We start from the raw sequence: 26,108 nt of genomic DNA, 5'->3' as shown, positions 1-26,108 counted from the left end.
GATACTTTTCCTTCAACAGACTTTTGATACAGATAATTTATCAATGTTAGTATGCTGATACTTTACCTTGAATAGACGTTTTGAAACAGACAATTCACCAATGTTAGCATGCTGATACTTTACCTTCAACAGACTTTTGATAGAGATAATTTATCAATGTTAGTATGCTGATACTCTACTTCAACAGACTTTTGATACAGATAATTTATCAATGTTAGTATGCTGATAGTTTACCTTGATTAGACGTTTTGAAACAGACAATTCACTAATGTTAGCATGCTGATACTTTACCTTCAACAGACTTTTGATAAAGACAATTCATCAATGTTAGTATGCTGATAGTTTACCTTCAACAGACTTTTGATACAGATAAATTATCAATGTTAGTATGCTGATACCCTACTTGAACAGACTTTTGATACAGATAATTCATCAATGTTAGCATGCGGATACTTTTCCTTCAACAGACTTTTGATACAGATAATTTATCAATGTTAGTATGCTGATACTTTACCTTGAATAGACGTTTTGAAACAGACAATTCACCAATGTTAGCATGCTGATACTTTACCTTCAACAGACTTTTGATAGAGATAATTTATCAATGTTAGTATGCTGATACTCTACTTCAACAGACTTTTGATACAGATAATTTATCAATGTTAGTATGCTGATAGTTTACCTTGATTAGACGTTTTGAAACAGACAATTCACTAATGTTAGCATGCTGATACTTTACCTTCAACAGACTTTTGATAAAGACAATTCATCAATGTTAGCATGCTGATAGTTTACCTTCAACAGACTTTTGATACAGATAAATTATCAATGTTAGTATGCTGATACCCTACTTGAACAGACTTTTGATACAGATAATTCATCAATGTTAGCATGCTGATACTTTACCTTCAACAGACTTTTGATACAGATAATTTATCAATGTTAGTATGCTGATAGTTTACCTTGAATAGACGTTTTGAAACAGACAATTCACCAATGTTAGCATGCTGATACTTTACCTTCAACAGACTTTTGATAAAGACAATTCATCAATGTTAGTATGCTGATAGTTTACCGTGAATAGACGTTTTGAAACAGACAATTCACCAATGCTAGCATGCTGATACTTTACCTTCAACAGACTTTTGATAAAGACAATTCATCAATGTTAGCATGCTGATACTCTACTAGAACAGACTTTTGATACAGATAATTTATCAATGTTACCATGCTGATACTTTACATAGAATAGACTTTTTGACACAGACAATTCATCAATGTTAGTATGCTGATACTTTACCTTGAACAGACTTTTGATACAGATAATTTATCAATGTTAGTATGCTGAAATCTAGCCTGGAATAGACTTTTGATACTGATATTTTATCAGGATTACTATGCTGAAACAAAACCAGGCAGGCAATTGTCCAGTATTAGTACGTTATATAATCACTAGGCATACACGTTTGCCATAAAGGCATAAACTTCTTAATATCAATATGTTGAAATGTTCCAATAAATTTCCATCCATGTAAACAGAATGCTGAAATATTACCTGGAAGACACTTGTTATCCCCAATTTGTAGAAGAATGGGACAAATAGTACGACTGAGAGCACAATCGCGAATACAAACGATAAACACAGATACCAAAACATTGTCGTGTATCTGTACATCTCGGCCGCCGTTCCCAGGATCGTAATGGCAGATAGAAATGTCACCAGCAGTGACAAGGCGACGGGTATTACATACATCTGCCGTCCCCCAAACAGGTACTCCTTGGAACTTAGTTTCTTGCGGTCTATGATGGCGTACACCAGTCCAATACCTGCAGATATAAATAATGTCAGGCCGAATAGGACATAGTCAACGACAGAAAACGTCTTCGTTTTGCCGGTGAAGATGCTGTAGTCCTCCATGGTGTTAAGACGCCGTACAAGAAGATAACGTGTGTACCGAAGCGGGAGATTTTAACCCAGGTTTCGACGTCCTAGTTACAGCGTCAACTTTGTGAGGAGCACGCTCAGTGTGAGTTACCAGGCCATGGGACTGCAGGAGTAATATCCAGTTACAGCTATACAATGACAGAGGTATGGCTTCTTTTCTTTGGAGCTGCGCTAACCCGTTTGCCGAGTGTATACACCGCAAGTTTGTTGAACCCATTTAATCTGTTGATGGTTATTTAACAGTGCAGATAATGGTTATTTCTAACCATTGCCAGTCAACGCTAATTATCAAATTTAAATGTGTTTAATCACATTTCTTGGAACAACGTCTCTCTAACTTAAACTGTAGATCTGTGTCTTTGATCAGGGAGTAAATAACTGAATGTATTATTGTAGCTAAGAAGCACTTGACCGTAATCCTTATGCTTGACTTAGTTGACAAAAGAATGTGAATATATCGCCATTGGGGTTCGAATCCGCGTTGTCAAGGAGTACTCATTATCTTTTGAAAAAGGGGCATGTAAATTTAAACAAAAACGCCAGAGAATATTCATTCTCGAACATCCAGAAAAACATATTCCATTTTGAGTGAAAAGCAAAACAGTGAACGTGTTTCTTAGCAGAAATTCTGTGGAATTAACCTATTAACAATAAACAATATTATCAAATATTTACAAACATTAAGATAAACAGTTAATCCATTTATTAGAGGAGAAATGTGTTTCATTCTGTATGTCAAGGTCATGGTGTATACAGGTTACTGGTACGATAAACCGTCCATCGGAATAATAACAACTCTCCAAGGCGTAGACACTCCGGGGTCAAGGGTTGAATGACTTTCGCCACTGAAATACTGAATATATCTATAGCATGCATGTTATAGCCCATTGTGTGTACCTTGAGCCTTTGAGACTGCATACTGTAACCATTTATACGAAGGTTACCAGAGCGTAACGAACCCAGCCTAATGTCATCAACGCACGGCATCAAAACTGTGTTATGTTGATCCTTGTATAATTTTTTTCATCATCTTTATGTTCACTGGAGTCTGATCTGGGTGCAGTTGTACGAAACAACCTTAGCGCTACCACTGTCGTAACTCTATATATAAGGCATGGGAGTTACGATCACCTCAGCTTAGCGCTCAGATCGCTTTCTGCAACGGTACCCTGGTAGATAACCGATGTCGACTGTTCTCTGGCGTTGAGGTCATATGCTTACATGCTTGTAGATGTAAAGATGAAAGTTCACGACAGCTATTGCCTTGAGAAATGTTAAAAAGCAACCCCATGCCATAAGCAACACGATTGGTCACAACATGCAGAATGGGCGTGTAGATATAATGTTTATAGTTGTATTAATATTAATAACATTGTTGAGGTTTTACTGGCGATGTTCCGACACTGTCATTTCTTTGGGTACGGTTTAATTCGTCATGGTACATACATAACGCTGTCTTATCGTGTGCTCGCTGAGGTCACGTAGTTGTATATAGATGTAGGTCGAAGATTAGTTATTCAAGTGTAGCCTAGTTCACACTTTATACCCACGTGGGGAATCGAACCCGGATCTTCGGCGTGACGAGCGGACGCCTTAACCGCTAGGCTACGCCAGCGTCCCAAGGGTAGGGGAAGAATAACCGAATTACATAAACGGTACTTGGGTACTCACATTAAGTCAATAATTGATTGACTTACAATAATCGCAGCGTTAAAATTCCTTTGGTATAGTTGGTCTGAGGGCGGTGGGGTAGCCTAGTGGCTAAAGTGTTCGCACGTCACACCGAAGACCCGGGTTCGATTCCCCACATGGGTACAATGTATGAATCCCAGTTCTAGTGTCCTCCGCCGTGATATTGCTGGAATATTGCTAAATGTGGCATAAAACTGAACTCACTCATTAGCTGGTCTGAGGTTTAATCTTGTATGTTTTTAACTATACCTCTCTACATATTTATTAGATAAACTATTCGTACTATATCTTTTCACAGGCGTGAGTACATGAATCACTTATGATACCAGTTTTCGCCTAAACGTCTGCGTATCCTGCACAATGAAGATTACTACACAAACCCGTACAAAGGCAAGGCAAATGTTCATTAAAAACATATATGCTGTCCTGAAACTGATGAAATAGTCTTTAGATATTTCTACGCCAATATGCAACGTAAATTGATGTGCAGAATTGGCAACGGATAACACAAATGGTGACGAGAGGCCAGTGTCCTGACAATATATATGCCAGTTATGAGACTAGTTAGGAACAGCTGATGACACACGAAGGGCCACAGAGGGTCATGTATGTGATACACAAGTGGTCACAGAGGTATCATGTGATACACGATGGGTCACAGATATTGTGTGCTTGATATATTCATAGATGCGTCGTGCATGTGATATACGAAGTGCCACGGACATTGCATTCGTGAGGTATATATGTGTCACGTAGGTGTAATGTACTTGAAACCTAACACCACGTAAAACACATGACATCATGGAATATAACAAAGTTCATATCAGTAAAATCTATCTGGGTGTCAAAGATACTTATAAGGATAGTTAAATGTCTTCAAAGATATGACTGCAGGGGTAAAGCAAAATGTCGAGCTGTAAATTGAAAAAAGTATTTGTTTTGCAATTTTCAATTAAAGTAAAGTCTTAAGGAAGGCACTTCAAATATGCTCTTAATGATATATAATTCAGTCGAATTGCACATTGAATATTTGTGCCTGTGAAGTGAATGTTTTACAGAGGTGATAATAGACGGTTTAATAAAACGTGACTTTTAGTTCAGTTAAATAATTGATAGAAATAAGTTTCGAGCAATAGCACAAACCTACATTTCTCATTTTCAAAATAAATACAAAATACACTTACGAGATGATGCAGCTTATGTTAAAAATACATCATTTGGCTCGTATCCTACTGTATGGTTAAGGACTATACGTACCAGGAAAGTATCCAGTATCCGTGTTACAGATCGTGTAGTATATCTCTATGCGAGATTTTTGCTTTCCAACTTAAATATATATTTTCGTGTATGCATAAGGGTTCCCATTTTTTTTGAGGCAATAAGATTTTTCAGAAAGGTCCAATTCCATTCGTTTATATTCACCAACAACTCCTAGCGTTTGTGAGGAGGTCCAGTGTACTTTGTTAGTGTTTTTGTAATGACACAGGACAAGGGACATGTTCCAGTATTTTCAGGAGCGGGTATTTTCCCCAATACATTCCACCTGAATACACAGTTGGACTGTAACCTGTGGAAGAACGTGATAAACTCGTCAACTACGCAAGATGATGAGACATTCCTTTATGTAACAGCACGTCCCCAGGTGATCAGCATGACTCAAGTGAACGGCCTATTGAAAACAACAACCTCTGTGTTCCTTCTACATTCAACGAGCAATAGTTCCAACACTGATAAACATTATTTGGTTTTGTTCCGTAATTAGTTACAGACTGTGGTGATTAAGTATGACTGAGGCATAAAATAACATTCGCTCACTCGATGTACTATTACCACAAGGAGCTTCCAGGCTGTTACATTAGATGTAAGAATCTGACGAGTTTACCTGACTGATCATGACATTTGGTGGACGGTGTCACAAAAACATAATGAACCTTGTTACAGAGTGGGGGCGATGGGTAGCCTAGAGGTTAAAGTGTTCGCTCATCACTTCGAAGACACGGGTCCGATTCCCCACGTGAAGTCCATTTCTGTTGCCCCAAATGTGATATTGCTGGAATATTGCTAAAAAAGCGGAGAAAAACTAAACTCACTCACTCACTGTTATTCAGAATGAGTGATTTCAGAATTGAAACCAAAACTTTAACCCAGAAACCCCAAAGATCGGGTAATCAGTAAAAAACATATAACATAAATCAATAATCAACACCTTATATTTAAAAACACAGCTTACGGCAAACGCCTATCGTGTGGCACTTATATCTTACATCTTGCCGTCTTGAAACGGTAAGGACACTTTTGATGTTCGATCTCAAGGGAGGTAACTCCACATCTCAAATTATGATCACGAAAGCCCTCGACATTATACGAGCGTTTCATTTCACCGGTATTGATAATAAACTCTACTGTAATATAACATCACGTAATCGCTTATATACTCACCTCTCAAAGAAACGCACACTCAAGTATGGGCGTCGGAAACTGGAGATGCGCCACTGATTGGTTGACTCTGTTAGGTCAGATCAGACGTTAACTATGACATCACATTGACAACCCTTTCTTGGGTAATCCTGTACACTGTGCATTGCGAGCAATGCGACGGTAGGTCGCTGTGTAGTGAACCTTTCGAATCTCTCACGACTGGTGTTGTCTTTCCGTCAGCTCTCATCATGATCAATGGTGGATGATGATCCTCTATGATGATGTAAATATGAAGCGTTCCGTGTCATTCACAGATTTGACGGACATTTCTGTCAATGTTTCACTATTGTGGGTACCCTCGACACACGTCAGTCCATTCGTCGCATTACGAAGGTGTGTACTTTTGTTCGCACATGCTCAGTTTCAGTTTGCTCTTGTCCAAACTATATGAACATTCGGTTCTCAGGTCGAATCAAATAGCTCTGTATGGAGGGTTTTGAGATCCGCCATCCCCTTGTGTATTTGTTGTTCATATATATATATCTTTTAATGGATGTCAGGGAGATCTGAAGGTGCAACTTCATATGTGTAATTACTTTGGAAGAATACACAAATTTCGACGAGTGCTTAGAATGAAACACGGAAATACAGTTATAACATTTAGCATTTGCAATCAGTTATTTTTAAGGTATCAGAGTGAGATGAGTATTGTTTAAGCCGCACCCAGCAATATTCAACCTTACGTCGGTCTGCATATAATCAGGTCCGGACCAGAACATCCAGTGACTGATATTTTTATAAAACAATGTACGCCGTCGGGGAACATTTACATCATGAACCAGGGTCCCGATCCACAAAGCGTTCGTAGCGCTACGACATTCGTAAGCCTATGATGAACTATAGAGTTACGACAGGTCGTAACGTTACGAACGCATTGTGGATCGGGCCACAGGTCTCTGAGTCTGACCGCCTGATCAATAAAGATGGCCCCTACGACCAATATATAGTCTATAACTTCATAGGAAGCATGGCTAATGAGGAATCCTCACAGGTAACGATATGACCTGTGAATACTTACACTAATATGAATATTGCTGCACTGATTTTCTGTATTGTAATGTAACATGTTATGATATATGTGTATGCTGTTTTACGCCAAACCAATATTCCAACTGTATGTTGGGTATCTTTTGATAGTCGAGCTGTGACCAGGGATGACAGTGACTCACGCTATGAACGTGTCACTATAACATCCCACTGTAGAGTCCAATACACCGGGGGCGGTGGGGTAGCCTAGTGGTTAAGGCGTTCGCTCGTCACGCCAAAGACCCGGGTTTGATTCCCCACATGGGTACAATGTGTTAAGCCCATTTCTGGTGTCTCCCGCCGTAATATTGCTGGAATATTGCTAAAAGCGGCGTAAAACCAAACTCACTCACTCACTCCCAATGCACCGAATCATGAAAGGTAACTTGCACAAGTCTTTAAGGTAATGATAAATAGTTTAAATGATTTCTAAAAAATATAAATATTCCTCTAACAGACTGGCGTCCTTACTGTCCGCTAACCTAGACTTGCCTCATTAAAGAATAGAATTACTATACATCCTTGGGCTTAGCATTCAGTACAGCCTTGGAGGAAGGCTAAAGGAAGGGAACAGGTAGATCAACCGTGTGAGCCGCGGAGTAGCCTCCCTTACGTTACCCGATTCACCCTGATAATATTTCTTATAATAATACTGTTTCATATGCGGTGACTCATGCTGGCTCCATTACGCAACAGAGCACGACAAAATTCTGTCTGGTCCATTGGGTTGGAATTCTTTTTCCCCAGACAAAATATGTTATTCAGCCGTTGCTTAAAAGCATACAAATGTAATATTATTCTCTTAAAGGGAGAGTCAAACATCTGTAATGGCATGCCACTGAGTCTCTGGCAACAGTATAACTTGATGGGGTCCTACTCTATCTCGGTACCCAAATGGCGGAACATATGCATGACTCCATCTTATTGGTATGCATATTGTTTTCGTAAATTTGGCAAAGCCAAAAACCAAGCTTGAAGCTATGAAACTAGGTGATAAATGGGCATTTTAAGAACACTTCTACCTTTTAAATTCTACCTTCTACCAATTGCCAACACAATGCAAATCATTTAGTACCTATACTTTGATAAAATAACCAGTACATTATTACATTGAAATAACCCCTAAATAGGTCACACAGACACAGACACACAGACACAGACACACACACACACACACACAGAGACACACACAGACAGACAGACAGACACACACACACACAACTACATGTTTGTGTGTGTGCGGTACTTGTATAATATGAGGCATTATATATAAAATTTTAATTTCAATAATAGAAAATTTAAATTAGTAACAGGACTACAAAAACAACTTTAAAAACATATGCTAGGTACAGAAAAATCAATTTACAAGATAAAACATAGTATAGAAAAATATTTAACAATTGTCCATACTTAGAAAGCCTTCAAATGATACAAAAATCTAAATAAACCTTCAAGAGAAACATGATTTCATAACAACTTTGGTAAACATATATATGGCAATGCATTAATATTTCAGCAGAATACAGCAATAAGAAATGTTTTAAAACGTGCACAAACTCTTGATGGTCTAATTTAGGGCACTATTTTTTAAATAATACAGTATTTAATGTATTTATTCTTACCTTAAATTAGAACGGCAGAATACATGCGATAACTAAATAAAAGCTCTAAGTTGCATCGACTGATTTCGACTATATGATAGCCTTGTGTTGATGAATCACTATCGAATAGTAATGACACCAGGTGCTCGCCAGAAGGTAAGCTTATCCTGCTCCAAGCATGACTTACGTCATAAACGACACAATTGTTAAATAACACACTGTAAATACCTGCAAACTGTTGAATTTGAAATCTAGATACATTTTCATCATAAATATCCATGCTATATGAAATAACTATTGTCTCTTCATAAATATAATCATCTTTGTTCAGTGGTGACAATAATTATTGGCATGAAATTAAATATAAACTTGTTGTTAAGTACCAACGTTAAACTGAAGACAGAAACATGAAACAGTGCTTAGATGTACAACATAAATGTTACAATCCAATAGTGTGTATTTAAAATAGCGAATATCAAGAGGTATAGTGTTCATAAAGATGTTTGTCATTCAGTACAGGCTGCCACCGCAAGAATGTATCCATGGATGTCAAAAATTGGGAATCGGCGTTCACAAAGACCCAAATATTCTGTTTTACAATAAAAATGAAATTTGGATATATTTTTAAAAACAAATTCAAGATACATTCTACAGATGCGTGACAAATTCTTCCGGCGTCGATGTTTCCTCGTCCACCGGATCGAATCCTGGATTGATCGCGCCTACTTCGACGTCAGGGGACGACTTCGTCTCAACGCCATTAACATCGGCGGGCTGAATCTTCTCTGGCAATTCGTCAGCTTGTTCATAAGCCTGTTTTCTGTACTTCTGGAAGTTAAACGAAATGGTTAACTTTGATAACGAGCATAAATCTCGGATGGATAAGTAGCGTCCCTTAGGTTGCCCAGATTCCACCCAGATAACCTTTCAATCATTGGGGCCACTCGGGATGGCACGTTAACGGAGGATCACAATACGGGAAAAGGTTCCCGTCAAGTGGGCTGGAACTTTTAGCTGAGATAAACTATTTTTTTCAATCATTGCTTCAAGTCATACATATTTATTTCTAAAATGGACAACCAGACATTTTGAAAAACACAAGACATGTCAAAAACACTTTGAGGAAGATACTGTTATTTTCTTTAAGAAATTAAACATCTAACGGCTGTGATGTGCAGCGTACATCGTAAACGGTTCACAGTTGTTTCGGCATTTTTAGGACAATTCATGCAGCCTCTCCTATCCATGTCAGTGATGCTGAAGTGGGATGCTACTCCATCTTCAACTGTACACATACAATTTCAGCTTATCAAAGGTAAAATCTGGTCAGCCATTGAGGTCACACGCTGGTCTTTTCAAGCCTTGCATACGCCTTCTCGTGGAGACTGTTAAGGACGAGAACCTGTTCTACTGGGGTTAGTGTGTCAATGTGAATACGATAAATTTATCCCGAGGTCCCGGTAGGGTCGTATTAAGTTACATGTATGTGTGACATACCCGTTGTGGTTGACTCCACATCTGAGAGGTCTGAGTATCATCTCCGGCATGCAGGGGAAGAGGCGGTCAAACAGGGGGCAGATAAGGCGAGGGTCAATACTGTCCGGGCGTCGCAAACCTTAAACATTGGGAATAGTGATAAACGTTTGATGAATTCTGTTCTGGATTTAGCTACACCATATGAAGAAAGACTGTCCTTTCTGTTTATCCCAAGAAAAGTATTTTACTGAAAATGAATATCATGTACTTCTAATCCGTGAGGTTTATAGTTTTTTTCCGTAATACACTTATTGGTAAATATACTACCCATCAAAAGTTTAGACTCGCTTAAATCAATCACTATTAGTTATGTATGTACATATGGTTACAACGAAGATGAATTTCTCCACTAACTTGGTGAAAATATCTGCAAACCTTATGCAGATTAATTGCACGAGGATCATGCATCAAATTGCTGAAAAGCATGTGCAAATATCGTGCATGTGAACAGCTGCGTTTTGGGGCAAAGTTTTGATAAAAAAATCGCCATTTTTCACCGGGTTTCATCATTTATTGAACGCATGACAGTAAACATTTCAAAGTCACGAATTTGTTTTTCAATACATCAGCTCATGTATAAACAGTACCTATAAACTGTATGGATTATTTTACAAAATCTAATTCGGAACAGTTGATTGAAGTAAGTGGCTACATTTACACTAGTGAGTCTAATCTTTTGATGGGGAGTATACATCAATACTACCTCTCAACATAACTTTATTTCTATAATCACTTCTCATAATTATGATATTTTGCATAACACTTCAATCTTTTTATTTAAAGCACAACAAATAAGGCAAAGTAATATATAATATATTATATTCATATCATGCATTTGTACTATTTTATGCTATGGAATGTCTGTAAATATGTATTATGCGCAGGGATATTTTGTAACCCTATATTGTCTGTATTTTGGGCCAAAGGCCTTATACTGAATAAATAAATCTGTCTGTCTGTCTGTCTGTCTGTCTGAATTCTGTTTACTATAAGACTCGCATCCATTGTGAAACAATAAATAAGGAAACCATGGAGAGATATTATATCGCTATCATATAGCTATTATTTAGGGTCGGTTATCTTCTGTATAATTATTCACGAATATGTGCATTTTCCCTGATTGCATTCATATATTGCAATGTTTCTTAAAATCTGTCATCTAATTTTCGTAATGATATAGACATGTTCTAAGTACATTAATTACTGCAAATATCGACATCTTTACAATGATTATATTTATTTATATAATATATATTAATTATGGTTTCAGTAGCAGACCAGTGATGAGGCTGACGAACATTCCCACAATGACGAGCACTGCCATCGCCGTCGGCGTGTAGAAGAGATAGGACAGCTTGTACATCGGTATGAACGGATCACTGGAAGTAGGAATACATCAGTATGAACGGATCACTAGAAGTAGGAATACATCGGTATGAACGGATCACTAGAAGTAGGAATACATCAGTATGAACGGATCACTAGAAGTAGGAATACATCGGTATGAACGGATCACTAGAAGTAGGAATACATCAGTATGAACGGATCACTAGAAGTAGGAATACATCGGTATGAACGGATCACTAGAAGTAGGAATACATCAGTATGAACGGATCACTAGAAGTAGGAATACATCGGTATGAACGGATCACTAGAAGTAGGAATACATCAGTATGAACGGATCACTAGAAGTAGGAATACATCGGTATGAACGGATCACTAGAAGTAGGAATACATCGGTATGAACGGATCACTGGAAGTAGGAACATATGGGTGTGAGCGGATCGCTAGAAGCAGGAATATATGGGTGTGAGCGGATTGCATAGGAACAAATTAGGAATGCATGTATATCGGCAAGACCAAGGAATACATGTATATGGGTGTGAACAGACGCATGGAGAGTAGGAATACATGTACATGGGTGTGAACAGACACATGGAGAGTAGGAATACATGTACATGGATGTGAACAGACACGTGGAGAGTAGGAATACATGTACATGGGTGTGAACAGACACACGGGGAGTAGGAATACATGTACATGGATGTGAACAGACACATGGAGAGTAGGAATACATGTACATGGGTGTGGACAGACACACGGAGAGTAGGAATACATGTACATGGGTGTGAACAGACGCACGGAGAGTAGGAATACATGTACATGGGTGTAAACAGACGCACGGAGAGTAGGAATACATGTACATGGGTGTGAACAGACACACGGAGAGTAGGAATACATGTACATGGGTGTGAACAGACGCACGTAGAGTAGGAATACATGTACATTGGTGTGGACAAACACATGGAGAGTAGGAATACATGTACATGGATGTGAACAGACGCACGGAGAGTAGGAATACATGTACATGGGTGTAAACAGACGCACGGAGAGTAGGAATACATGTACATAGGTGTGAACAGACGCACGGAGAGTAGGAATACATGTACATGGGTGTGAACAGACGCACGGAGAGTAGGAATACATGTACATTGGTGTGAACAGACACACGGAGAGTAGGAATACATGTACATGGGTGTGGACAAACACATGGAGAGTAGGAATACATGCATGTTTGAATCTGTGGGTGAAATAATTATGAATTAACAAGTTATTTATCATACCTTTTACACTTTATTCAGTTGATATACATAACATCTTACATATAAGATGCCCTAAAATAATACAGTAAAATGTACATGGTCCTCCTTAACTCCTGAAACTTAACTGTACATGATGCACCATAACTGGGTGATGTCGGAATACATGTACATGGGTGTAAACAGACGCACGGAGAGTAGGAATACATGTACATTGGTGTGAACAGACACACGGAGAGTAGGAATACATGTACATGGGTGTGAACAGACACACGGAGAGTAGGAATACATGTACATGAATGTGGACAGACGCACGGAGAGTAGGAATACATGTACATGGGTGTGAACAGACACACGGAGAGTAGGAATACATGTACATTAATGTGGACAGACGCACGGAGAGTAGGAATACATGTACATGGGTGTGAACAGACACACGGAGAGTAGGAATACATGTATATGGGTGAACAGAACAGACACATGTACATGGGTGGAGAGTAGGAAGGAATACATGTACATGGGTGTAAACAGACACATGGAGAGTAGGAATACATGTACATGGATGCGAACAGACACACGGAGAGTAGGAATACATGTACATGAGTGTGAACAGACGCATGGAGAGTAGGAATACATGTACATGGATGTGGACAGACACATGGAGAGTAGGAATACATGTACATGGATGTGGACAAACAGATGGCGAGTAGGAATACATGTACATGGATGTGGACAGACACACGGAGATAGGGTACATGGGTGGACAGACACATGGCGAGTAGGAATACATGTACATGGGTGTGTGAACAGAGTAGGAATACATGTACATGGATGTGGACAGACACACAGTAGGAATACATGTACATGGGTGTGGACAGACACATGGCAAGTAGGAATACATGTACATGGTTGTGGACAGACACACGGAGAGTAGGAATACATGTACATTGGTGTGAACAGACACACGGAGAGTAGGAATACATGTACATGGGTGTGAACAGACACACGGAGAGTAGGAATACATGTACATGGGTGTGAACAGACGCACGGAGAGTAGGAATACATGTACATGGGTGTGAACAGACGCACGGAGAGTAGGAACACATCTACATGGATTTTAAGAGGCACGTGGGAAGTAGGAATACATGTACATTGATGTGAACAGACGCACGGAGAGTAGGAATACATGTACATGGGTGTAAACAGACGCACGGAGAGTAGGAATACATGTACATAGGTGTGAACAGACGCACCGAGTAGGAATACATGTACATGTGGGTGTGAACAGACGCACATAGGAATACATGTACATTGGTGTGAACAGACACACGGAGAGTAGGAATCCATGTACATGGGTGTGGACAAACACATGGAGAGTAGGAATACATGCATGTTTGAATCTGTGGGTGAAATAATTATGAATTAACAAGTTATTTATCATACTTTGTACACTTTATTCAGTTGATATACATAACATCTTACATATAAGATGCCCTAAAATAATACAGTAAAATGTACATGGTCCTCCTTAACTCCTGAAACTTAACTGTACATGATGCACCATAACTGGGTGATGTCGGAATACATGTACATGGGTGTAAACAGATGCACGGAGAGTAGGAATACATGTACATGGGTGTGAACAGACACGGAGAGTAGGAATACATGTACATGAATGTGGACAGACGCACGGAGAGTAGGAATACATGTACATGGGTGTGAACAGACACACGGAGAGTAGGAATACATGTACATGAATGTGGACAGACGCACGGAGAGTAGGAATACATGTACATGGGTGTGAACAGACACACGGAGAGTAGGAATACATGTATATGGGTGTGAACAGACACATGGAGAGTAGGAATACATGTACATGGGTGTGAACAGACACACGGAGAGTAGGAATACATGTACATGGATGTAAACCGACACATGGAGAGTAGGAACAGACACACAGACACACGGATAGTAGGAATACATGTACATGAGTGTGAACAGACGCATGGAGAGTAGGAATACATGTACATGGATGTGGACAGACACATGGAGAGTAGGAATACATGTACATGGATGTGGACAAACAGATGGCGAGTAGGAATACATGTACATGGATGTGGACAGACACACGGAGAGTAGGAATACATGTACATGGGTGTGGACAGACACATGGCGAGTAGGAATACATGTACATGGGTGTGAACAGACGCACGGAGAGTAGGAATACATGTACATGGATGTGGACAGACACAGAGGAATACATGTACATGGTTGTGGACAGACACACGGAGAGTAGGAATACATGTACATGGGTGTGAACAGACGCACGGAGAGTAGGAATACATGTACATGGGTGTGAACAGACGCACGCAGAGTAGGAATACATGTACATGGGTGTGAACAGACGCACGGAGAGTAGGAACACATCTACATGGATTTTAAGAGGCACGTGGGAAGTAGGAATACATGTACATTGATGTGAACAGACATATGGAGAGTAGGAATACATGTCATTTTCTCACTTCGTATGGAATCTAAAGAAACATCTGATGTACATCTACTAAACACAGCCCTACTGCTCACGACTTGTACATTGTAAATTATCTATTAATGAGCAGTCCAACATATGCTTCCATTTTGCTACAAATGTTGTTTCATTTTGTTTATTGCAAGTGATGCATTGTAAATAGTGTATTTTCCTTTGTATGATCTTCGGATTAAACTCTGGAGCAAAAAAGACATGCATTCCTTCTTTCCTTCCTTCATTCCATTCTCTGTGAATGAATGAGTTTGATTCTGGCTCACATGAGAACAGTTACGAATTACAAACCGATCCTATACTGTATACCTTGACGCCGCAACCGTTGTCATCTCGGTGGAGCCTGTAAACGGCGTTGCAGTCCCTAGCGTTGTCGTGACAGTCATTGCTGTCGTTGTGACGGACCAGTTGCAGCCGTGAGTAAAGACAGGAGAAGGTTTGGCCGTGGAAACCTTGTTCGCGAATGCACCGAATCCGATCCAGCACATGAAGGCTAAGGAGGTCACAGCACCAACAAATGCTCCCTAAAATATGGCAATTGTAAACTTGCATACATATAGTGCTTTCCACACTTACTACATATGTGTCTATATTCATATAATTAATATTAAGCGTTGTGTTAAAGAGATAAAAAGGGCATTCCTATGAAATTATGAGTTGCATCAATGAAAAAAGAAACTTAAAAATTAAGATAATTAACACCACACCTCATTCGTTTACAACAGATAGTGCAAAGAACGTTATATTTCAAACCTCATCAAGTGTTGCAGCAATGTAAAACGATTTTACATAAACTTTATTACAAGGTCGATCGTGATTAGCATGTTTAAGTCATTCTACATATAGAAAATGAATGTTAGATTTGACGAGGTGTACTTTTTGTTGTTGTGGGTGAGATTATGTGTGCATTGTGCCAATGTCTTTCATGTCAAGGGGCACCAGTATCAAAACTCCATTGACATTTGAATTTGAAAAGCCCAATTTACACATATAACGTTTCAACATAGAACTGTGTACGACAGGTACTTAGCATGTCATGCATATGGAGTGTTGGGTGTAGGGTGTTGGAATACTTACCCATGCGTTTGCCCAGGGGAAGAACATGCCAAGAATAAACAACCCGAACAACGGGCCATTGATGACACTGTACACGCTGTAGGAAGCCTTAGCATAAACAAGTACATATATAGGAATTGGATACATGATGCGGGCTTGGACATAATGTTTTAACGAACATTCGTCACTGATACTTACTTCAAAACTATTTAATCTAAAAAGGGTACCAATTGCCTTACGCCACTTCAACAGCCTTGAAGCCAATTACGGCAATGTAATATCACATAGATAAGGCCATGTATGTAAATTAATTTTACTGTTTCACTATTTTAATAATAAGAGATATTTTAACGAACAGGTGTAAATATGAGAAATTTGTGTAGACGTATGCGTCAGCTGTTAATATACTTCCTTATGGGTGTGAGTGAGTGAGTAAGACTTAACGTCGCTTTAAGCAATATTCCAGCAATGTCACCGTGGGGGACACCAGAAATAGGCTTCACACATTATGCCCATGTGGGGAATCTACCCCAGCGCCCATGTCTTTTGAAACGTGGGTTATGTTAGTACATCTGCACCACCCTTTCGTCAACCTTCGTTAATATTACGTTTTGCACAACAGTTTGTGACATTTCATTGTCATCGTGACTAGACTTTATGATGATAACAGTGAGAGGTCATAAACGAAGTGGCTGAACAGTGACATACATTAGAACCACATGTAACGAGGGTGTTTCTATCCCTGTGCTTCCATTCATTGGTGTGCCTGTCCAGATGAACATAGAATATTGATGACGAAGGCATCAGACAACATTAACATGATTCATATCATATCTGAGCCGGTACTCAGCTTCAACTTCGGTACTCTAAAATATTCGGATAGCCGTTACAATCGGCAGTCTTAATTCGTGAACATACCTGCAGCACAGACCCAAGTTGAGACACAAGGACAGCAAGGCCGATGGCAACTCCCCCGAAAATGACAACTACAAACGAAATTAGATAGTGTACATTGTACATGAAAAAACCATGAGGTAATTTATGTCATTTCCTATATCACAAGCATAAAACTACCAGCCTAATTCGAATGGCACTAATATTATGGACCGAGAAAAGCTAATAGCATCCTTACAAAACTACGTTACATGTGTAGTCAATTGAATTATGATCTATTCCGTGTTAGTATAAAAGAAAACCAAAGTTGTCCTTGTGGAAATGATTGTGAAAATTCTTATCATTACCAATTAGGTGTCAATTATATACTGTACAGAGAACTGCCATGATGTCTAATTTACCCAGTGTTACCAATATAAACTATGAGTTGCTATTACATGGCAATGCAGATCTGACTCCGCATAAATGAAAACATATTTAAAAGTGTTCAAACATATATTTGTCAATCAAAATAAATAATTTTTAATTATTGCCATTGTTCCATGACACTTCATTGTCAGTGACAGGGTAAGGCATTACATGTACACCGCTTAAAAAGCATTAGTTCCATCATCGAGGGATACCAGAAAATGGCATCGAATAGAATACACGTAAAGGGATTAGAACCCGGTCGGCGTGGCGTGCTAACACTTTACCCACTAATGATTATGACTTGGCCTGATGATTATGATTCATCAGATTAATTATAAAGTTGTGTAAGCTCATCGGAAACGCAGATGGGAGATGATTTCTTATATACGAATTACTATGATATAGAGATGGATCTACGCAGTTTAAGAACAACAAAGAGAGGCAAATTCGTAGGCGTCTTGGTGATTAGAGTAATATGTATAAACAGCGTTTACTGTTGCGCAGACCCGTGAAGATCCGGGCTAGAATAGGTCTTCAGCAACCCATGCTTGCCACAAAAGGCGACTATGCTTGTCGTAAGAGGCGACTTACGGGATCGGGTGGTCAGGCTCACTGACTTGGTTGACACATGTCATTGGTTCCCAATTGCGCAGATCGATGCTCATGCTGTTGATTACTGGATTGTCTGGTCCAGACTCGATTATTTACAGACCGCCGCCATATAGCTGGAATAGTGCTGAGTGCTGCGTAAAACTAAACTCACTCACTCACTCACTGTTGCGCAAGAACGTCAAAGGCATTTCAATGGGTGTTTTTCAACCGGTTATTGAGATTTGAAACTGGGTCACTGTATATGATCGAAAGCCGTAGGCATAACACACTGACGCACAACCATGCTAAATGAACACACGGGAAAAGGCTTTAAAATGCATGCTTTTTCTCCGGAGTCGGGCAGATAACGTTTTCATGCTTGCTTGCTTGCTTGCAAACTTCCACTTACTAATATTCTAGTAGGTCTCTATAGATGTCAATGCAGCCTTCTATAACTCTAAAATTAAACTGCTTGGGTGGATCGTGTGAACAACAAAACGCTGCTCCTCAGTTTAGTTGAATAATACAATAATATTTTATGTGAAATAACCTCACGTCTTGTCGGGTTCTGAATTGCTCTGATCCCACTTCGAATCTGGTGACGTTCACCCTATGTGTGACTTACAAATATTTCACCGCATATGCATTTTGCCCGTATTGATACAAAGGTTACATATGTAAGTTCGCATACACCCTCGACCTCCAGTCTCGTTCTGTACAAGCCAGTTTGTCTCGTAAAATCCGGTTCAGCCAGCTGCTGACACATTTAATTCATGGAAAACCTTAACTGGCAGAGGCAATCGTCAGTGGGCTGGGTGAAATATATGATTCACATCAGAGGAATGCCAGTTAAAGCACGCCGTTGAAGTTGATCTTGCAAGATGTTAAACCTTAACTGTAGGTACTTATCGCAGTTATAAGATGTAGGTGCATCTCAAATGCATAAGGATGTTCCTGTATATCATGACTACATCATGACTACATGCGTCAAATAAGGACAGACCCGTGAAGATCCGGGGTAGAATAGGTCTTCAGCAACCCATGCTTGTCACGAAAGGCGACTATGCTTGTCGTAAGAGGCGACTAACGGGATCGGGTGGTCAGGCTCGCTGACTTGGTTGACATGTGTCATCGGTTGCCAGTTACGCAGATCGATGCTCATGATGTTGATCACTGGATTGTCTGGTCCAGACTCGATTATTTACAGACCGCCGCCATATAGCTGGACTAGTGCTGAGTGCGGCGTAAAACTAAATTCACTCACTCACTCAAATAAGGATATATAAGAATTTCTCTCCTTACCTATCACCTTCGAAAGAATTGTCATGGACCTGTCAGAAAGGTTCGGACAGAAGTAGGGTTTGATGAGGTCGCAAGGGATGACAGCTCCAAGGGCATTCAGGGATGAGGATAGGGTGCTGAGGAAGGGAAGAGCAATATGGCTTATGCAGAAACTGTACAATATTAATGTGTGTTTTGAACATTCAAATCAAATCTGATTGTTCGTTGTCAGAGTGTGAGACGCTGGTGTGATATTTCTCCGTTGAGTGAATGTCATCTACATGACGTACTTTAGTGGGCATGGATTGGTAGGGCCAACGATACAAATTAGGTACTATTAGCTGGCTAACATTACCATGACCAGAAGCATAGGGTCACGAAGGGGTCAGCTGCATTAGTTACCATTAGACGATGGCTAGTTGGTCATCGAAGCATGTCAGTTGGGATGTGTGCATTTTCTTGATCAGACAAAGGGTTAACATGGCACGAAGTAGTTTGACGTTTATTTGCCTTTGGTAGTATCTCTTGAGTCAGCTGACCCAAGGAACATACATTTGTAAATGGGTTCACATATAACTGAGGATAGACGTATATGTGTACCACATTGTCTGTTACACGTCCAGGCACTCTAAAAAAACTTGACATAACATCCAAACTTTCTGCTATAACATAAACGCATCCTCTCACAACATCCACATCCACACCAACATCCACACGTCTTGACACAACATTAACACATCCTGACATAACATCCACACGTCCTGACAGAACATCCACACATCCTGACACAACATCCACACATCCTGACAAAACACCAGACAAACAAGGGAATGCTATCCATTGGCAACATTATCAGCAATGCCCCTTCAGTCTTCCCACTCGCCTCAGACTCGCCTCAGACGTCGCAGGTATACGTGTTCCAATAATTTTCCTTTCATCTCATTCTTAGCTTTTGTTGTCTGCAGTGCATTTCAGGGACTCACTACTTGCCTTCAGTGATCGACATATCGGCGGCTTTCGCGAATACAGTGATTTCCGATTGTGCAAAAAGAATGTTTAATGGTCTAGTGAAACATATATTTATATCGCACATTCTATACACAGGAACAATAAACGTTAATATCACATACCACTTCTCTGTGGTTATTTTTCTAAATCGACTTTCGACGTTTGTACAGTATTTCCAGCAAAGGGTGTCACCTTGATGTTTGAGGAAAACCTTATGTGATTCAGGTTTTACACTTGTTCCTGCTTGGTGACAAACTAGTCTGGTAATGTGTAACTAAATAAATTACATAGTTAAGGCGAATCCCCTATCACCGGTTTCTTGCACTTCTCAGAGACTCAACATTGCAGAGCGATTGAATCACCAATGATTATATCCCATGGTGCAATGCCGAAATCAGAATACAACGAATTACCTCAAACTTCCGCTGAAGATACATGACACAAACACTCCTGGTATTCCGGGAATATGGCCTAAGATATCCATCACATACAAGGGCAGGAGCTGAATATGCAAATAAAACAATAAGAAGGAAAAGTTAAATCAGAATGTAACAATTTTATTTTAATATTTTGCTATGATATTTTCCTGTAACACTGTTTATTTTAATAAAATGGAGCCTCAGTGTGTCCTGAACATAATATACACTATGACTTTCAATTCATGGCGTACCCGTGGAATGTGTTTTGTTGGGAGCATACACTCTCATGTAACCTTTTAACAATCTATCTTGGTCAAACTTGGCATGTAGCACTGCTTCAAAGTACTAATACTGGTATGAATGACTCCAACGACATGATTGTATGACCTGCCAAACTGAATAATATGCTGGAGTTCACGTTCAACCGTATTCAATCATAATCGTGGACAAAGGCTCTTAAGCTAAGCCTCAAATCTAAAGGCTCATCGGACCGTGGCGTTGGCAAAACTGTAAGTGGGTTCTGAATATGCTATTACCGGTTTAATATTCACTGTACCGTTTGACTGGGAGTATCGAAACGAAAACAGGTACACCTTGAAAACCTCTTTCAGATATAGTCATGGAACTTCGAATTCTTTTGTCGTTGACTGGGAGTATTCAACACATCTGCCCCATGAACTTCTATCAGACATTCACATGAACATCGAATACTTTTGTCTGTTGACGATTTCAAAGCTTGTTGTTTTCTCAGGTATCTTACTGCGTACATTTGCTCTATTTATTAACTTGAAAATAGCAGGCCAATGACATATATAGGTTTTATATGCAACCGGATCTCGTTTTGCCCTAATTGTGGATGAAAAACTGAAGTTTGGATGTAGTGGTAACCAACAATTTGACATATTTCTACAGCGATGGGGTTACGATTTGACATCATTTGTGCATGGAGATGCAGGGCTGACATGTTACAAGTGGGTGAAGTCTTGGGCAGCATGATAACATAGAGTTAATATATGATCAGCGTTTGGGGATGTAGAGTTGACATATTGCTAGAACATTGGGTTCGATTTCCTATGGATGTGGAGAGGGTGTTGTCGCTTCTATTAAGTACTCAAATATATCCAGCCAGTAGAGATAAAGAGCTCAAGATGTCACGTTGACATATTGCCAGTAAGTCCAGATGAAGAGTTGCAACATTATTAATATGTCAAGATGTCACGTTGACATATTACCAGTAAGTTCAGAAAAAGAGCTGCAACATCACTAGTAAGTCAAGATGTCAAGTCGACATGTTACCAGTAAGTCCATATAAAGAGCTGCAATATCACTAGTAAGTCAAGATGTCAAGTTGACATATTACCAGTAAGTCCATATAAAGAGCTGCAATATCACTAGTAAGTCAAGATGTCAAGTTGACATATTACCAGTAAGTCCATATAAAGAGCTGCAATATCACTAGTAAGTCAAGATGTCAAGTTGACATATTACCAGTAAGCCCATATAAAGAGCTGCAATATCACTAGTAAGTCAAGATGTCAAGTTGACATATTAGCAGTAAGTCCAGATAAAGAGCTGCATCATCACTAGTAAGTCAAGATGTCAAGTTGACATATTAGCAGTAAGTCCAGATAAAGAGCTGCAATATCACTAGTAAGTCAAGATGTCAAGTTGACATATGACCAGTCAGACGAGATAAACCTGATATATCACTGTTTTTTCGAGAGATGTATATTTATAACTGTGCAGTTGCCAAGTTACCAGTATGTCTAGACAAAAGCCTAACATGATACCCGTATGTCGAGGTAAAGAGCTCACATATCACTTGTGTGGAGAAACAAGAGCTTCCACATCCCTTTTGTGTGATGGCAATGATCCGTGTTCATTTTCCCCTTTCTGTTTGATTTCACTGTTTGATAAAATGTGTTCTTTTCCTACCTGGTCTGTTTTGCTGATAAGGTTGTTGAACTTGATGGGGTGACAGTCGGCGTAGAAGGCGTACATGACGATGCCGATCATGCAGCAAAGGCTGACGATGAGGATGAGGCCAGGCAGGTTTACGAGGAGTGTCCTTAAAAATCAAATCAGAAACATGATCACATACACTGACACAAACACAGAGAGAGAGAGAGAGAGAGAGAGAGAGAGAGAGAGAGAGAGAGAGAGAGAGAGAGAGAGAGAGAGAGAGAGAGAGAGAGAGAGAGAGAGAGAGAGAGAGAGACAGACAGACAGACAGACAGACAGACAGACAGAGAGAGAGAGAGAGAGAGAGGGAGAGAGGGAGAGAGAGGCACACACACATGCACCCAAACCCAACCGAAACCTACGCTCACCTCACTCACTCACGCACGCACGCACGCACGCACGCACGCACGCACGCACGCACGCACGCACGCACACACACACATACATACATACATACATACATACATTTTACATGATTCAGTGTCATAACGTGGGTGTTATTGTTGCTTGATCGTTTGTAGATGAACTTTAGAGTTAAAATATTGTTTCCAAAGGACACCAGGTCAAATATAATCTGTAGCTGCACTTGTGCTAAAATTTCAGAAGCGTTTAGGCTGAGCGTGCTCTTTCTACCAGGAAGTGCTAAAGTTGTGTTATCTAAGTTCCAACATTGAAGAACTTTGTAAAGATTTGAATACTTTGTAGAAATTTCAAAATTTTACTTCCAATTTTTCTTAGTCAATTGACATGCCTTTGGGTGTGTTTGTAACGAGAGACACTCATATGGTAGGATACGCTCACCTATTCTTGAACACCTAGTATTATCATTATTTCATAGTAATGCACACCAAAGGCGCATGATTTAGTCGAGTTTTATTCGAGATTTCTGATGTGATTGAAATGGTTTTGTACATTTATTGCAATAACACAAGGTTCATTCCATGTAAGTTCATTTTCATTTTCTCCATGGTGTGTAGATATGACATATAGAAGCATTGAAGTACATTGTGTGTAACGTCATACTCACAGTCTGGCTTTAGATATAGATGGACAAGACATTGTTCTCTGGACCTGAGCCTGGTTAACTCCGTACAGTGACGTCCAGAAGAAGGCTCCTCCAACTACAATCGACCAGAAGGAGTGGCGGGTAGTGGGGTCAAAGCTGAAGCTGAAACAAAGACCATAAACACGGTGATGTGGAGCTCCGGGTAATTATCGCAACAAGTGCTTGTCGTCATGGGATAATTGATACCGTCCAATCAACCATACGTACTCGTGGAAGTAGATCCTTGATCTGTTCCCGGCGATGTCCCAGGCGTTCTGGAAGCCACCCATGACGATGGAACCCTGGATGAGAACCGCCAACAGCCCTGCCAAAATGACAAAAGCCTGGAAGGTGTCAGTCCACAACACAGCCTTCATTCCCCCCTGGAACACAGAAATGGTAGACGGTATGGATACAGAGCTGTAGCAGGCGTTTAGGGATATCAACAAAAACAGTTACAACAAATATTTCTACTAAAACTTCCACTGCTAACACTACTACTACTATTACTACTATTACTACTACTACTACTACTACTACTACTACTACTACTACTACTACTACTACTACTACTACTACTACTACTACTACTACTACTACTACTACTACTACTACTACTACTCCTACTCCTACTGCTACTACTACTACTGCTACTGCTACTACTACTACTACACTATTACTACTACTACTACTGCTGCTACTACTACTACTATTACTACTACTACTACTAGTACTACTGCTACTACTACTACTGCTGCTACTACTACTACTACTACTACTACTGCTACTACTACTACTACTACTGCTACTACTACTACTACTACTACTACTACTGCTACTGCTACTACTACTACTACTACTACACTACCGCTGCTACTCTACTACTACTACTACTACTACCACTGCTACTGCTACTACCACTACTACTGCTGCTACTACTACTACTACTACTACTACTACTACTACTACTACTGCTACTACTACTACTACTGCTACTACTACTACTACTGCTACTGCTACTGCTACTGCTACTACTACTACTACTACTACTACTACTACTACTACTGCTACTACTACTACTACTACTACTACTACTACTACTACCACTACTACTACTACTACTACTACTACTACTGCTACTGCTACTACTAGTACTACTACTACTACTACTACTACTACTACTACTACTACTACTACTACTACTGCTACTGCTACTACTAGTACTACTACTACTACTACTTCTACTATTACTACTACTACTACTACTATGACATCCATATTAATATTATTATTCTTGTTTTGTTTGTTATTGTTTAACGCAGCACTCAGCAATTTTCACAAATTATATGGCGGCGGTCTGGACCAGAAATCAAGTGATCAACAGCATGAGCATCTATCTACGCAATTGGAATGCGGTGACATTTTTCAACCATGTCCAGGTTTCAACCTGACCACCCGATCTCATTAGACGCCTCTGACTACAAGCATAGGTTGTGAAGACCAATTCTAACCCGGATCTTCACGTGTGAAGTATGCACAAAGCGTTACTTTATCACAGTGGTTCACAAATCAGTGTGAGTAGCCTTGAGAGGAGCTAGAAATGTTAGCCATGTTATTGCATCTCATAAAGACATTTTGTTTATGTCTAAAGCAGGACGGAAGTCCTTAACACTCTCAGGACGTGAGCTGATAACCATCCGTATGTGCTCGGCAATCACAGTTTATGAATAGAAACCAGGGTCCCGATCCACAAAACGTTCGTAGCGCTACGACATTTGTAAGCCTACGATACACTATAGCGTTACGACAGGTCGTAAAGTTACGAACGCTCTGTGGATCGGGACCCATATTTGTTGGCGTTATGTGTAAACTCACGGTTTTCTCAACGGCTCTTTCTCCCCGATTAAGACCCAAGTCTTAACACATTTACAACAAACTGAAACCTTTCTGGTCGTATCATAGAGGGCCAGGCTGTTTAAGGATTGCTGTTGTTATGATACACAGATTACAATTTTAGTCATGGA

General features: G+C 39.8%; 2 protein-coding genes across 4 annotated transcripts in view; both read right to left on the bottom strand.

Annotated features, from left to right (window-relative positions):
- The window catches only part of LOC124263782 (sodium-coupled monocarboxylate transporter 1-like), a 47,292-nt gene extending 45,132 nt beyond the window's left edge, over window positions 1–2,160 (bottom strand). The window contains exon 1 of one of the 2 annotated variants that reach the window (XM_046698489.1): window positions 1,556–2,160. In XM_046698489.1, coding sequence (XP_046554445.1) covers window positions 1,556–1,918 — 363 coding nt within the window. In that variant the 5' untranslated portion in view covers window positions 1,919–2,160. The remainder of the gene's footprint in view (window positions 1–1,555) is intronic. The other variant, XM_046698488.1, reaches the window with a different exon arrangement.
- A 6,244-nt stretch (window positions 2,161–8,404) lies between these two features.
- Window positions 8,405–26,108, bottom strand: part of LOC124263788 (sodium-coupled monocarboxylate transporter 1-like) — a 30,969-nt gene continuing 13,265 nt past the window's right edge. Inside the window, exons 5-15 of one of the 2 annotated variants that reach the window (XM_046698495.1) lie at window positions 24,313–24,467; window positions 24,067–24,207; window positions 23,013–23,145; window positions 21,072–21,160; window positions 19,672–19,787; window positions 17,392–17,459; window positions 16,495–16,581; window positions 15,727–15,941; window positions 11,557–11,657; window positions 10,241–10,357; window positions 8,405–9,572 (exon numbers count right to left, since the gene is read on the bottom strand). In XM_046698495.1, the coding sequence (XP_046554451.1) occupies window positions 9,391–9,572; window positions 10,241–10,357; window positions 11,557–11,657; window positions 15,727–15,941; window positions 16,495–16,581; window positions 17,392–17,459; window positions 19,672–19,787; window positions 21,072–21,160; window positions 23,013–23,145; window positions 24,067–24,207; window positions 24,313–24,467 (1,404 nt within the window). In that variant the 3' untranslated portion in view covers window positions 8,405–9,390. Of the gene's footprint in view, window positions 9,573–10,238; window positions 10,358–11,556; window positions 11,658–15,726; window positions 15,942–16,494; window positions 16,582–17,391; window positions 17,460–19,671; window positions 19,788–21,071; window positions 21,161–23,012; window positions 23,146–24,066; window positions 24,208–24,312; window positions 24,468–26,108 lie in introns of both variants that reach the window. The other variant, XM_046698494.1, reaches the window with a different exon arrangement.

This window comes from Haliotis rubra, unplaced genomic scaffold, assembly GCF_003918875.1.
Source record: "Haliotis rubra isolate DU_JTF1 unplaced genomic scaffold, ASM391887v1 Scf9, whole genome shotgun sequence".
Lineage (NCBI taxonomy): Eukaryota > Metazoa > Mollusca > Gastropoda > Lepetellida > Haliotidae > Haliotis > Haliotis rubra.
Note: the sequence above shows the minus strand (reverse complement) of the source record. Positions and strands in the feature narration are given on the sequence as shown.